Below are 13401 nucleotides of genomic sequence, written 5' to 3'. Positions count from 1 at the left end.
ATGTATTGAGGTCCTAGGCCATTTAGTGATTTATAGACCAGTAATAATACTTTAAAATCTATTCTGAATGTAACTGAGAGCCAGTGTAAAGACCTGAGGACAGGTGTGATGTGCTCTGATTTAAATATTAAATAGTAAATATTCTGACTTCAGCTATCTGTTTTGCATTGTGTGATAATTAAAAAATGAGAAACAATCACTGATGTTTGCATACCTGTAACTCAAGATGTGTTGAATACTTTTTAACATCGGTTTAGATTTTCGTTTTTAACACTACTTTCATTTAGTATCCTTATTTTTATCCCTCTGTGTTGTTCAGTTCCATAGATATTGTAATCGCAGTGTGTTTCTTAGTATTAACTATGACTTCTTGGGCTTATACCATGCTGGTTGCTGAACTCTGGATTACATGGTTAGTTGTTAGTTGACAAACTAAACTTGTGCCATTAAGATTTGTTGGTGCTGGCTTTAAACCTGGGTTCATGAGCAGGTGATGGTGGGACAACAGCAGCAAATAGCCAATCACAGGCCTCGACGCATAAAGATACTATACTTACTGTGAATCAAGACAATGTACAGGCAAAAATAAAAGATTTAGAAATACAAAGAGATTAAAAACATTCATACAGCAAGTGAAGTGTCCCGAATCGTCGCGCCAAGCATTTTTGAATTCTAAACATAGGTTTCTATCAGGGTACACACAACGGCGCTTCAAGTCTGCAGTGGCCCGCGGCGCCCAGCCGTCGACTTGAGTGTACCCTGATAGAAACCTATGTTTAGAATTCTAAAACGCATGCTAGTTAAGATCACAGGGAGCTTCTGGGATCGTGAGAAATGCAAACGGCTGAAGTATAAGGTAGACTCAATGAGAAGTACACATGTTTGCAAACCTACCTAAAGATACAACCAATAATTCCGATTAGAGCGATAATGTGGAGAATATTGATCTTGTGTTGAGCCCAATGAGCCCTGCATCTAAAAATAGAGCTAGGGTGTTCCTTTAGTGATATTGCTTCGACTCGCGCTGAAAATGGCGGACGTGAATCAACAAACTGAGGATATGATGACGCGCCTGTCAATCAATATTGGTGGGCGGGGGGACCGCTCTCCTACGTAAAGTTGCAGTCGATCTGAAAACCGCTCCAATTGGTCCACCGTTTTTTATGTTGTTAAATTGAAAAAAAAGCACTGGGTGTGTTTATATCACCCCAATATGACGGTCTATACACCATACATGCACATATGTCTGTCCAAACAGCTTGAAAAGTAGATTTTTTTACCATAGGTGCCCTTTAATATTTTAAATCGTATCGCTGTAATTAAATAAGCATGATCCAAAACTTAAATGATTGTAAGGTTTCATTGCAAACTTTCATAAAATGAAATTAAATATAACACTAACTTCAAGTTAAACATAATAATATTATATTCTGACAAGTTTTTTTTTATTAAGACTTCAAACAATGCCCATTTTTGCTGGTGAATTAAAAGTTATGCGCCCTGTACGGAACAACGTTGATTTATCATCCTACACTTGCGGAGGCGGTACTTTTCCCCACTTTTCTCAAAAACTACTGGAACAAAAGACATCAATCAAATTTTGGATTGTGCAGTAGGTATTCACCCAGACAATGAACACACACACATGCTTATCTGGTTTTCAATGACGGAGGAGTGGTCGTTTGAGTGCGCTGAAGAGCGGAAAGTGTAGGGAACATAGTCAACGTTAGATAAGTTAATTGATGTGTGTGTTGAACCTCTGCACGACTTTGAATCCCGTTGATGACATGTAAATTATAATTATTTTTAGATTAATTTTGGTTTTAAACTGTTCTGCTTCACATATATTAAAATCAACAATGTTTACAATGACACTGACAACAAGTAATACGAATCTTTATTTGGTATGGACATATTTTGTTGCTGTGCAAACGTGAATAGCTTACTGGAAAAGAACACCAGTTGACACGGTCACCATTTAAACCGTAACACCGGAAACCTCATCATTAACATTCTTCAAAACATCTTTTTGTTTTTAACATAACCACGTGATGTGGCTTTTAGATGCAAAATGTCTGCGTAAAATGCGCGCAGGGATAACCGGAAAGAGGTGGGTTGCGCGTGCGAGGTTTGTTTGGAGCACACCCCCCTGTTCGCGGAAGTGGACGAGATGCGCAGCCTGAATGAGCCCGTGAGATTTGAGAGTTCACGAGTCGCGCCCTGAATCTTCAGGAGATCTTGGCTTCATTTTTATTATCTTCTCGACAGTGAGTACAGTCTACTTTGTAACAGCAATTTCAGCGGTAGAAGCGACAGACTGAATTGATCTGTGCCCATGCAGAAGCTCACTGTAATGTCTGCATATGTGCCACAGTAATGCGGGCCAAGCATCACGGTTTTGAGAAAGCATGTAGATTCATGTAAATACGTTTAACGAAAATGATGCTTATTAACCAGTGAATGCTTCGATTTTCAAGCATTTAATATGCGAGATAGTAGTGAATGTTGATGTCAGTTGAAGCTAATAGTTGAGCTCCATCAAATGTACTACATAACTGCTGTAAATGTTGCTTTTATTCCTAACACAGCTCTGAAAACAACCTGAGAAACATGTGAATAACGTGTTTAATATCGTCATTGGGTGGTAAATATCATATTGAAGGTGCAGAAAGTAACGTTAAACGTCTGATTGGTTCACTTAGTTAATGTTTACATCACGTGATTAAAGATTTCGCCATAGTTCAAATAGAGGTAAAGTTAGTTTTATATTCGGATATTCAGACATTCTCTTTAATAATATAATTTCAGGTAATATATTGTTAAGGAGAATGTCTGAATATCTAAATATAAAACCAACTTTACGTCTATACCCTGTCCTTGTCCTTGTCCTCAGCCCAATTGAACCTACAGATTTAATAATTTTGTTATGCTAAAAATTATTTTAGAAAAAAAAAAAGCTTCATAAATAGCAAGTTTAAGTTGCTGTCATTCACATCAATTGGTTATAACATCAAATTATAAATAAATTCTACAAATTTAACAAAAACAACATTAACACTGTTTATTTGACTGTGAACAATGTTGTACTTTGATAGTCATTGGCTGCTAAGTATTCTTTGCAAATTCTAAATAGTGAAATCATATTGGTAGCCACTGACTATCAAAGTGCAACACTGTTCACTGTGAATTAGACAGTGTTAATGTTGTTTTGAAGTCATACTTGCATGCTAATTCCGATCGAATATTCAAAGTAAAATTGTAAACAATAAAGAGACTTCAAAATGAACGATTGTGCGACTATAAAACCAACTTTACCTCTATATAGATCAACAGTCTTTGTGAATTTCTTAATAGCTATTTAATACGTAAATATAAGTGCAATTCCCAGTCCATTCGTGGTTTACATTGAGGTAAGGTTGTTTTTATATTCACACATTCAGACTTTCTCCTTAATAATATAAAGGACATTCTACCAGTAACGTACTTGATCTGTCGTTGAAATAAAAACGTAAATACAGTGAATAAAATGTATTTCATGCCAGAACATTTCTAAAATGGCCTGATGGTTGATTTCTGTGAGTTGTTCTGTAAAGGAATATGGCATTCATTTGGGTTCTCATTCCCTGTCAGTTGGTTTTATATTCGCTCATTCATTCATTTAACTGTCTCTATATCGTTTAACACGCTAATTTGAATATTCAGTCAGAATTAGCATGCAAGTATGACTTTAAAACAACATTAGCACTATCTAATAGACTGTAAACAATGATGTACTTTGATAATCATTGGCTGCTAATATGATTTCCCTATTTAAAAATTGCAACGAATACTTTTCTGAAATTATATTATTAAGAATGTCTGAATATCTGAACATAAAACCAACTTTACGTCTATATCCTGTCCTGTCCTTGTCCTCAGCCCAATTGAACCTACAGATTTAATAATTGTGTAATGCTAAAAATTATTTTAGAAAAAAAAAGCTTCAGAAATAGCAAGTTTATCAAGACATCAGAGACTTATTTTACTTATTTCTTTTTGTTTTATCTTGTAAAAAGGGTCATAATATGACCCTTTAAGACTAATTAATGCAAGCAAAATCAACATTGTACATTCTGATTTCATGCAGACTTTAAGAGGGTTGTATTTTAGACATCCAGTTGTGAAATATTAACATTTTAAATCATTAACAAATGAAATTCCTTATGTGCAGCAGTGGTCTGTGAGTGATGTACATCGCAGACCGGGGCTGTTGTTAACAGTTATTTAAAAATGAGAATTAAGAAAAGGTGCGAACTGAGCTTTATAAACTGGTTTGCTGGTTCCACATCATCACATGTGTGACATGCAGCTGTACCTGTTTGCCTTCAGCTCATTTACCGAGCCACTCCTTACCTCCACGTCAACACTGTGCATGTCCTATTCAAAGTGTTGAAGCTCTGGCTTGACTATATTCTGCCACACTGAGGGGAGCTGGTAAGTGCCTGGTGTTTAGTGTCCACATAAATAGTTCTAGTAAAATATATGTAATATAATGTACTGTAATACATGGGCATGGATGTTTTAACAGTTGCTTCTTTTGTTGTTGGTGGTGTCAGCATCTAATTCAACATTTTTAAACCTTTACGTTAAAAATAATTAGTTGTCTACCTGATTATGTTTGTTGTTATGAATTCAATTTGAGTATTGGTGCAATAGAGAGTGAAATATCTGTGTGTAAAGTTGGTACTTCTGCTCCTGTTTGCCAGAATTGACAGGTAAAGGAAACAAGATTGTTAAACAGGTTTGTCACCAATGCAAAAACGAGTTTTGCAGACTCTTTCCAGGATAATACATTTCACAGGTTGAATATGAAATGAAATCTGAGTGTTTTCCAAGTTCATATCCGTGAATACTGTTAATACATCCTGATCAGCTCAACATTTTGGCTCAAGCAGCATTGTGAGTTTGGGGCGTAGTTGTGTGTTTGCTGACCAATCGTAGATTCAAAGAAGGTTCATTATTTAAAAACCATTTGCATTACCTGTTCTGCCATCATTGGCACACAATGAAAGTATTGAATTTCTTTTCTTCAAAACTACATAGTGTCAAATGTACATCATTATGGCATGTAGTTTTGCTGCAAAGACTTTTGCAGTATATAACGAATGGGTTTAAATGAATAATTCTTCAATGAGAATTTGGAAAGGGATGGGTTGATGGTGTGTGAGTGGATGTTGGTGGGGGGAGGTCATCTGAATTGAAAATAAAATTTAAAAAGTGTACTTTTTAAAGACATTTTAATGCGTAAAGGTATTTTGGACTGAATTATTTAGCCAAAACTTGCTTCTGGAGGTGTGTTGTTCTGCACAGTTTAACTACAGCTAAATAGTCAAGGTCTTACTAGGGTTGCATTCCAGTCCATTTTATTATGCCTTTCTCTCAGTAACGCATACACGCATTTGTCTCATACACTCAGATGTATGTAATTGATTACATCACACAATTGATCACTACTGGTGGAACATCTGAATGGGTTTATATGGAATTCCCAAAATCAGAGGTTCTCAAACTCTGTCCTGGACCTGGAAATCTGTCCGGTGTCCTGCAGATTTTAGCTCCAACTTGCCTCAACACACCTGCATGGATGTTTCTAGAAAGCCTAGTGAAGCTGCCGTCACACTTGACTTTTCTTCCCATAGACTTCCATTCATACGCACGCGAATGCGTCAGACCGGAAACGCAAGGTCATGCGTTAAGTTTCGCAGTTCGCTGCGGTGCAAAGTTCAAGCTTGGTGAACTCTGACCTGCGAAATCGCATCACTTGACTGCGTGAGACCAATCGAGGATCTAAACATGACCTCTCTGGACAGAAATTTAAAACATGGAGCAATCGCTCGCTTATTTTAATGTCTAATCATCTTGTTTAATCCCGCCCCCTTTTCGCAGCGCCGCACGACAGAATTTCGCACACACAAACTCTGGTGTGACCGCAGCTTAAGAGCTTGATTAACTAGCCCAGGTGTGTCTGATTGTGGTTGGAACTAAATTTTGCAGGACACTGGCCATCCAGGACAAAGTTTGGGCACCCCTGGCTGAGTAAAGCTGCAGTCACACTAGAGTTTGAGCTTGCAAAATTCTGTTGTACGGCGCTGCGAAAAGGGGCAGGATTAAAAAAAATGATTTGACATTTTAAAAAGCCAGTGATTGCTCCATGTTTTAAATTTCTGTCCATCATGTGACCCTCAATCATGTGATGCGTTTTCGCAGGTCAGCATTCGCCAAGCTTGAACTTTCCATGGCAGCGAACTGTGAAAAATTTTCGAATTCGCGTGCGTATGAATGGAAGTCTATGGGGAGAAAAGTGCAGTGTGACCACAGTTTAAGAGCTTGAGGTGTGTCTGATTGGGGTTGGAGCTAAACTTTGCAGGACATCGGCCCTCCAGGACCAAGTTTGGGCACCCCTGGCTGAGTAAGAGCTTGATTAGCTAGCCCAGGTGTGTCTGATAGGGGTTGGAGCTAAAATCTGCAGGACACCGGACCGCCAAGATTGAGAACCCCTGCCCTAAACCCTTGAGCTCTTGGCAACTACTGCAGGGGTCACCAATCTCGGTCCTGGAGGGCCGGTGTCCCTGCAGAGTTTAGCTCCAACTTGCCTTAACACCCCTGCCTGGATGTTTCAAGTATACCTATTAAGACCTTGATTAGCTTAGGGTATTATGTGCATCAAGGGTATGTCCATGTAAGCTTACCTCGTTCATTTGATGAAGTGGAACAAACTTTAAAATGGCATTGGGGATTCCCTGAGGGAACAAAAAAAGGGAAGTTTGTGAGTGGGTGTCTGGAACGCAGACTAGGTACTTGAAACTTTAGGCAGGTGTGTGATGCTGGTGATACACAGGGCAACGTCTTGGGCAATGTTGCTTGGCTATTTTTCTATTAAGAATGGGCAACAGTATGGTATCTGTAGCTAATTGCACTAATTAGTCACTTGGTTGCCCATTTATGACATAATTTCCCAAAGTTTCTCAGCAGCATTGCTCAAAAAGTTGCCCTCTGTATTATCAGCATTAAGGAGCTAAATGTTGTTGAACTAAACTTTGCAGGGACCCTGGCCTTCTAGGACCGAACATGGTGACCCTTGATTTAGGCATATTATCACGGTTACCAAATTTTAATTGAGTATGTTTTACAAGAAAGTACTACTTTGGTCTTTATCTGCTTAAAACTTCCATGAAGAAGTCAATGGAGAAGTGCGTGTTTAATCCCCATTACAGATACAGTGCATGTATCACTAGAGGTCGCCAATGGACTGTATTGTCAGTCTTAATTGTAGAGCTTGTTTTTGTCTAATCTCGCTGTTTATCTTAGTTTTAGGACCAACCTGAACAGTTCTGTGGTTTTATAAGGGGGGTCCAAAGTGACAGGCATATAATGGCACATGGGGCTTGAGTCAGCACTGGGTACTTTTGATGTAATTGGTTTAATATTTTTGAATCTTATGCACACAAACACATTTAAATCATTTGTTGTGTTGTAAAATAAATGTAATAATTCATATAGAATCATAAAATGTGACAAGTAAATGGGAACTCAATGCATTAGCAATGTAAGGCGATCAGCTGGTAAGGTCTCATGATCCAGCAAAAAGTGTTCTGGAGTGTGATGAATGCAAACACAGGTGGTCACGTGAAACGTAATGAATCTCATGTTAATGTCAGGTGTGAACTGTGAATCATATTCGGTAGAGCTTCTCAATTGCATATTACGTAACTGATGCTAGCATTGAACTGAACATAAAAAGCAGCTGACTTAACTGACTTGAACTCAACTGAATTTCCTACCACATGTTATTTCGTGTAACATTTTATTTAAAGAAATGAAACCCTTGAGTTCCATTAAAAACCAAATGCTTTAATATGTTGTCCTGTAAAATGTGCAGTCAATGTTAGTTCGCAAAGTCAAAAGTGAACAGCTATTGTGCGTTCAGAAACAAAACACTAAACTAACTTACACTTGTCATGGCATCTATATATTGCTGCTCTTAGAGCTCTGAATTGCTTATTTTATCTATATTTGTAAGTTGTTTTGGATAAAAGCATCTGCTTAATGAATAACCATTTCTTAATGTAAACCATTTCAAGACCCTATATATTAATAATGGCTACCAGGTGCGTCCAAATTATAAGCTATACAGAAATCCCCAACAATTTTATTTTCTGCTGTGAAAACTTTGGAGCTGTGGCTATAAATTGATACGTTGCGAATTCTGGATTATTTATATTTTCAGGAATGCTTCGTTATTCTCTCTGGAATCAATTCTGAGATTAATTTTTAAAAGCAGAAGTAACCTATCTATAATCTCTTCCCTGTATAGGTGTGGCAGCCGTCCCTCCCTAATGCCTGTTTCTCCAGGCTATGCTCGCCTTAAACAAAATGAGCCTATGAACTCTCTGCGCATCTCTGTTGGCGGGCTCCCAATGCTGGCTTCCATGACCAACACCACAGACTCCCGCTTCCGGATCAAATGGAAAGCTATTGTGGTGGTAGCGTCAGCGCTAACCCTCGTCCTCCTTATCTACATGCAGCTTCTGCCCTTTCACCCTCAGCCAGGCAGCAGGTACAATTTGAGCTTAAAACATCGGAAGATGAGCGATGAGGAGGGCTACAATTATACCTACCCGCTCAGTCCACCAGAGCGGACGGCCCAAGGCATACGCTACAGAATAGGGGTCATTGCTGACCTGGACACAAACTCGCTCAGCGACAAGAAACTGACCTGGTTCAGCTACATGCTGAAGGGTCACCTCCTGGTGTCAGAAAGTGGAGATACAGTGGCGGTCGAATGGGATCAGGAAAGAGTGGTCCTGGAAAGCCACCTAGCAGAGAAAGGTCGGGGCATGGAGCTCTCAGAATTAGTGGTGTTTAATGGCAAACTGTACAGCGTGGATGATCGTACGGGTGTAGTATACAACATTAAAGGACTTAATGCGGTGCCCTGGGTTATACTGCCAGATGGTGATGGCTCCGTTTCAAAAGGTGGGTGTTGCGCTATTAAGCTCAAGGCCCTGATATACTTTAAACAAAATTGAAAAGTGAACAGATATTATGAAATTACCTTTGAGCTACCATTGGTCAATGGCAATTGCTCAATTGGTAAATGAATTTGTAGATTTTTTTGTGCATTTCAGCATGTTTTACATACAGCATTACAATTTGGCAGATGGTCAAAAGGCACCGAAGGGTACAGCATGGTTTGGTACAACTCCCTTTTGGGGGCTTTTCACTGCATTCTATACCTAGTACCTGGTACTTTTTTAGTTCCACCTTGGGAGATGTTCCAAGCGAACCATACCATTGCCTAAACAGGACGTATACACACTGATTAATCTAAGCGAATCGTCTCTACCCGTCCATTCTACCATCTGTTATTAGATTAGCGAAACAAGACACCAAACCCTCTATATTTAAATTGTCAGCAGTAGTCACGCCTCAAGAACCCCATTTCAGCAACTGTATTAATAATCTCACCCACTTCAAGCAGAACGTAATTGCAGTGGAAATGGTCATGCTAACAATGCTAATTTAACATAGTGGTTCTCAACCCTTCCCACCCCTATACAAAACATGCAGTGTTGGGGGGCCCAGGAATGTTGTTGAGAACCTCTGGTTTAGAGGAAATACACAAGCACAAGTGTGGTTTATCTATAAACTAATTTCGAGAGGATCACGCGCTTATGATTGAACACAGCTGGTACAGCATCATTTTAGTATCATGCACCAATCGGACGAATGCTCACACACTATAAATAACCAGAACTTTCCACTCCAGTCATCTTCGTCTTGAAGAAATCCCCCCTTCCACCCCTACTCCTCCTCTTCTCTGATAGGGTGGCACGGCGGACAGTGGTTAGCACTGTTGCCTTACAGCAAGAAAGCTGCTGGTTTCGCCCTCACCGGGCCAGTCTGTGTTTCTGTGCAGAGTTTGCATGTTCTCCCGGTGTTTGCATGGGTTTCTCCCGAGTTTCCAGGTTTCCTGCCACCGTCCAAAAGACATACACCATAAGTAAATTGACTACTCTAAAACAGCATCTTAAGACAACTCTTAGCCAGATATATCTCAGCACGTTCACAAGCAGGGGAATTATCGAGACCTACCTGAGCTCAAACTCTCCTCTCGCACTTCAAACGGGAGGGATCCCCAGGCTCGAGGATATTCTTAGCTCAGGGCTTTCTCCCGGGACCGCATGCCACATACGCTTCATCATCGATTATCAGCTAAGTGTGAACTCTTGAAAACACATATTTACCTTAATCTACACCCACATTAAATATTTTAAATAATTAAATATTTTTAAATATCTATTTTGCCCCTAAACCAAGTAAGAAAGAGAACTTAATTTGATGTATATCAAGATGTATATCAAGATCCAACATGGTAGCCTGTAGCATTGCCTCTCTAATAACCATCTGGACCTTTCACTGGTTTAATTCAGTTGTGCTTCTTTGCCATTCTCCCACACAGGGTTTAAGGCCGAGTGGCTTGCAGTGAAAGATGAGCATCTATATGTTGGGGGTTTGGGCAAAGAGTGGACCACCACCAGTGGAGAAGTGCTCAATAACAATCCTGAGTGGGTGAAAGTGGTGGGATTTCATGGAGATGTAGAGCACCATAACTGGGTTCCTACGTACAACTCTCTCCGCAGCGCCGCAGGCATCAGTCCACCCGGTAAGCAACATTGAATATTGCTATAATCAGTGGTTTAAAAGTGACACTGATAATATTGATAATGTCTAGATATATTTAACGTTCCATGTTACACTTTGTCTAGCACATGGTCGAGCACATAAGGCATTCAAAATGGTATTTAGTCAGACTTAATTTTGCTGTTCTGTGTTTACATCTCTAATTGTGAGATTCTATCTCTCAATTGACCCTTCGCAGTCCCCGCTTCACTTTTCTATGTCCAACTAGCTTTCAGTATCGGCCATGGTGATCCTCTATCAATTAGTGCACTCTCCAGGGAAATGGTGAATCATTTTCCTGGAGTAAAAAGTATTAAACTACAAACACGGGAGACGCTAGACCAGGGGTGCTCGGCCCTATTACTGAAGATCTACCTTCCTACAGAGGTCAGCTCCACCCTGATCACACACACCTAAACCGATTAATCAGGATCTGAACGGCACTTGATAATTACAGGCAGGTGGTGTTTGATATGGGTTGCAACTGAAATCTGCAGGAAGTTAGATCTCCAGGAACAGGGTTGAGCACCCCTGCACTAGACCAACAGATAAATGATTAAGAGGCTTTGGTAAAGATGTGAATCAAGGTATTTGTGAGTGCAGATGCTCAAGACAGTTCTGGAGATAATAATACTGGACCACTTTGATGATGGACTTTGGCTGAGGGATTTTAGAATGACCAAAGCAACATGTCAGAATTTGTGCAGTGTTGTCGGTCAACTGTTTCTCATTCTCATTGCGCCAATTTTTGTTATCCCATGAGCTCCCCCAACAAAATCACATGACTTTTTTGGATGCCTATGATGGAATTTAATTGGTAAATGTGTTTCCATCATAGTTCATGCACAATTTTTCTTATTGTGACAATTTAATCCTGATAAAATTTGCAAGCATTTTCAAAATTTATGCACATATTGCCATTAAGCATTATTTCATGTAAAACATTTCAAAAATATGTTGGTGGAAATACTGCTAATAGTTATCATTCTTCAAAATATGCGTTGAACGGAAAAATAAGAGCATCATAAAAGTCTGAAACCCATTGAGGGTGAGTAAATTAGAATTTTTGTGGGTAAACTTTCCCTTTTAAACAGTGTTTCTCAACCATGTTCTTGGAGGACCACCAACACTGCATGTTTTGGATGTCTCCTTTGTCTGCCCCAACCATTACAGGTCTTCCAGTTTCTACTAATGAGCTGATGGTCTGAATCAGGTGTGTTTGGTTGAGGAGACATAAGCTGCATTCGAAATCGCATACTGTACTTCCATACTGTATAGTACACTAAAAACAGTATGCTAGCCGAGTATCATGTCTGAATTCATAGAATTCGAAAAACAGTATGCGAGAAGTACCCGGATGACTTACTACTTCCGGCGAGATTCTGAAGTGAGCATCCGATGCACACTACGCTATCCCATGATGCCCCACGAGAGAATTCATGAATGGGAGTGAAGCGTCACAACCGACGTGGGTAGGTCACGTCATCTTGACAAAATGGCTAATATAGTACGTCCGAATTCCATTCATACTACTGACATTCATACTGTATAGAATGTACTTTTCGGTCAAGTAGTAAATTTAAATTCAAATGCAGTACCTACTGAGTAGTAGGCGATTTTGGACACAGCCATAAAAATGTTGGTCCTCCAGGAACGTGGTTGAGAAACACTGCTTTAAAAGACATGAGAGATTCATTGGTATTCAATTCTCTGTGTGTTCTGCTCAGGATACCTCATCCATGAGTCTGCAGCCTGGAGCGACACTCTGCAGCGCTGGTTCTTCCTGCCACGTCGTGCTAGCAGCGAGCGCTACGATGAGACGGCCGATGAGCGACGCGGCACCAACATAATGCTCAGCTGCTCGCCAGACTTCCAGGACATTAAAGTGAGGAACGTCGGGCCACTAAACCCCACACATGGCTTTTCGTCCTTCAAGTTTGTGCCCAACACAGACGACCAGATTATTGTTGCTCTGAAGTCAGAGGAGGACGCTGGGAAAATCGCCACATACATTGTGGTGTTTACCCTAGATGGCCGGATTCTGCTACCTGAAACTAAGATTGGGGACGTGAAGTATGAAGGACTTGAGTTCATTTAGTAATTTCATGCCAAGGACTGGTAAATGCCTTCTTCTAGGTGATGTACATCTAGATTTGGGTGCTGTAGTTGAATGACGTTTAAAATAATGCCAAGTGTCTGATGGCAGCCAAAATGTGGTTGTAAATATCGACTCTTAAAATTAAAGTTGACTCTTTAATTATTTTAAGAGACTGTCGGAGCCTTCATCAGAAGTTTTTTTTTGTGTTTTCATTTCTCTGTCATTTTCGATGTTTAGCGTTTTCACGCCAGTACTGTACTTGACGTGTAATGAATGTAACAGAATGGATGAAGTGATAGACTCAACTAGTTTACCCTACAAACATCGCTGCGGTTGCCATGTGGTTTTGACGAATGTCTTTTTTTAATTGTGCATTGTTTTGTTTTTTACTTTATTGATGAGTGTCTTAAACAGATCAGTTACTTTTAAAAACATCTTTAAATTTGAACCGTCACAAAATGAACTTCATGTTTCATCGATTCACCAGAGCTATTTATTTGTTGTTGCTGTATTTTGTTTCTGCAGATTGAAGGTTTAAGAGAACGACACTTGTGTGCTCTGTGTCTTTTATCCAGTTGTTT

The 13401-nt window shown here is 39.7% G+C and overlaps 1 protein-coding gene across 2 annotated transcripts; it reads left to right on the top strand.

Annotated features, from left to right (window-relative positions):
- Nucleotides 1-2157: 2157 nt before the first annotated feature.
- cant1a (calcium activated nucleotidase 1a) lies at nt 2158-13366 on the top strand. 2 transcript variants are annotated; one of them, XM_056454292.1, is made up of 4 exons: nt 2158-2267; nt 8354-9015; nt 10502-10705; nt 12450-13366. In XM_056454292.1, the coding sequence occupies exons 2-4, from the start codon at nt 8376-8378 to the stop codon at nt 12818-12820; spliced, it is 1215 nt and encodes a 404-aa protein (XP_056310267.1). In that variant the 5' UTR covers nt 2158-2267; nt 8354-8375; the 3' UTR covers nt 12821-13366. The 2 variants fall into 2 exon arrangements, with proteins under 2 accessions (XP_056310267.1, XP_056310268.1); XM_056454293.1 differs by lacking the exon at nt 2158-2267 and adding an exon at nt 4369-4473.
- Nucleotides 13367-13401: the final 35 nt, after the last annotated feature.

Source organism: Danio aesculapii, chromosome 3, assembly GCF_903798145.1.
Source record: "Danio aesculapii chromosome 3, fDanAes4.1, whole genome shotgun sequence".
Lineage (NCBI taxonomy): Eukaryota > Metazoa > Chordata > Actinopteri > Cypriniformes > Danionidae > Danio > Danio aesculapii.
The sequence above is the reverse complement of the archived record's forward strand: the minus strand, read 5'-3'. Positions and strand labels throughout refer to the sequence as shown.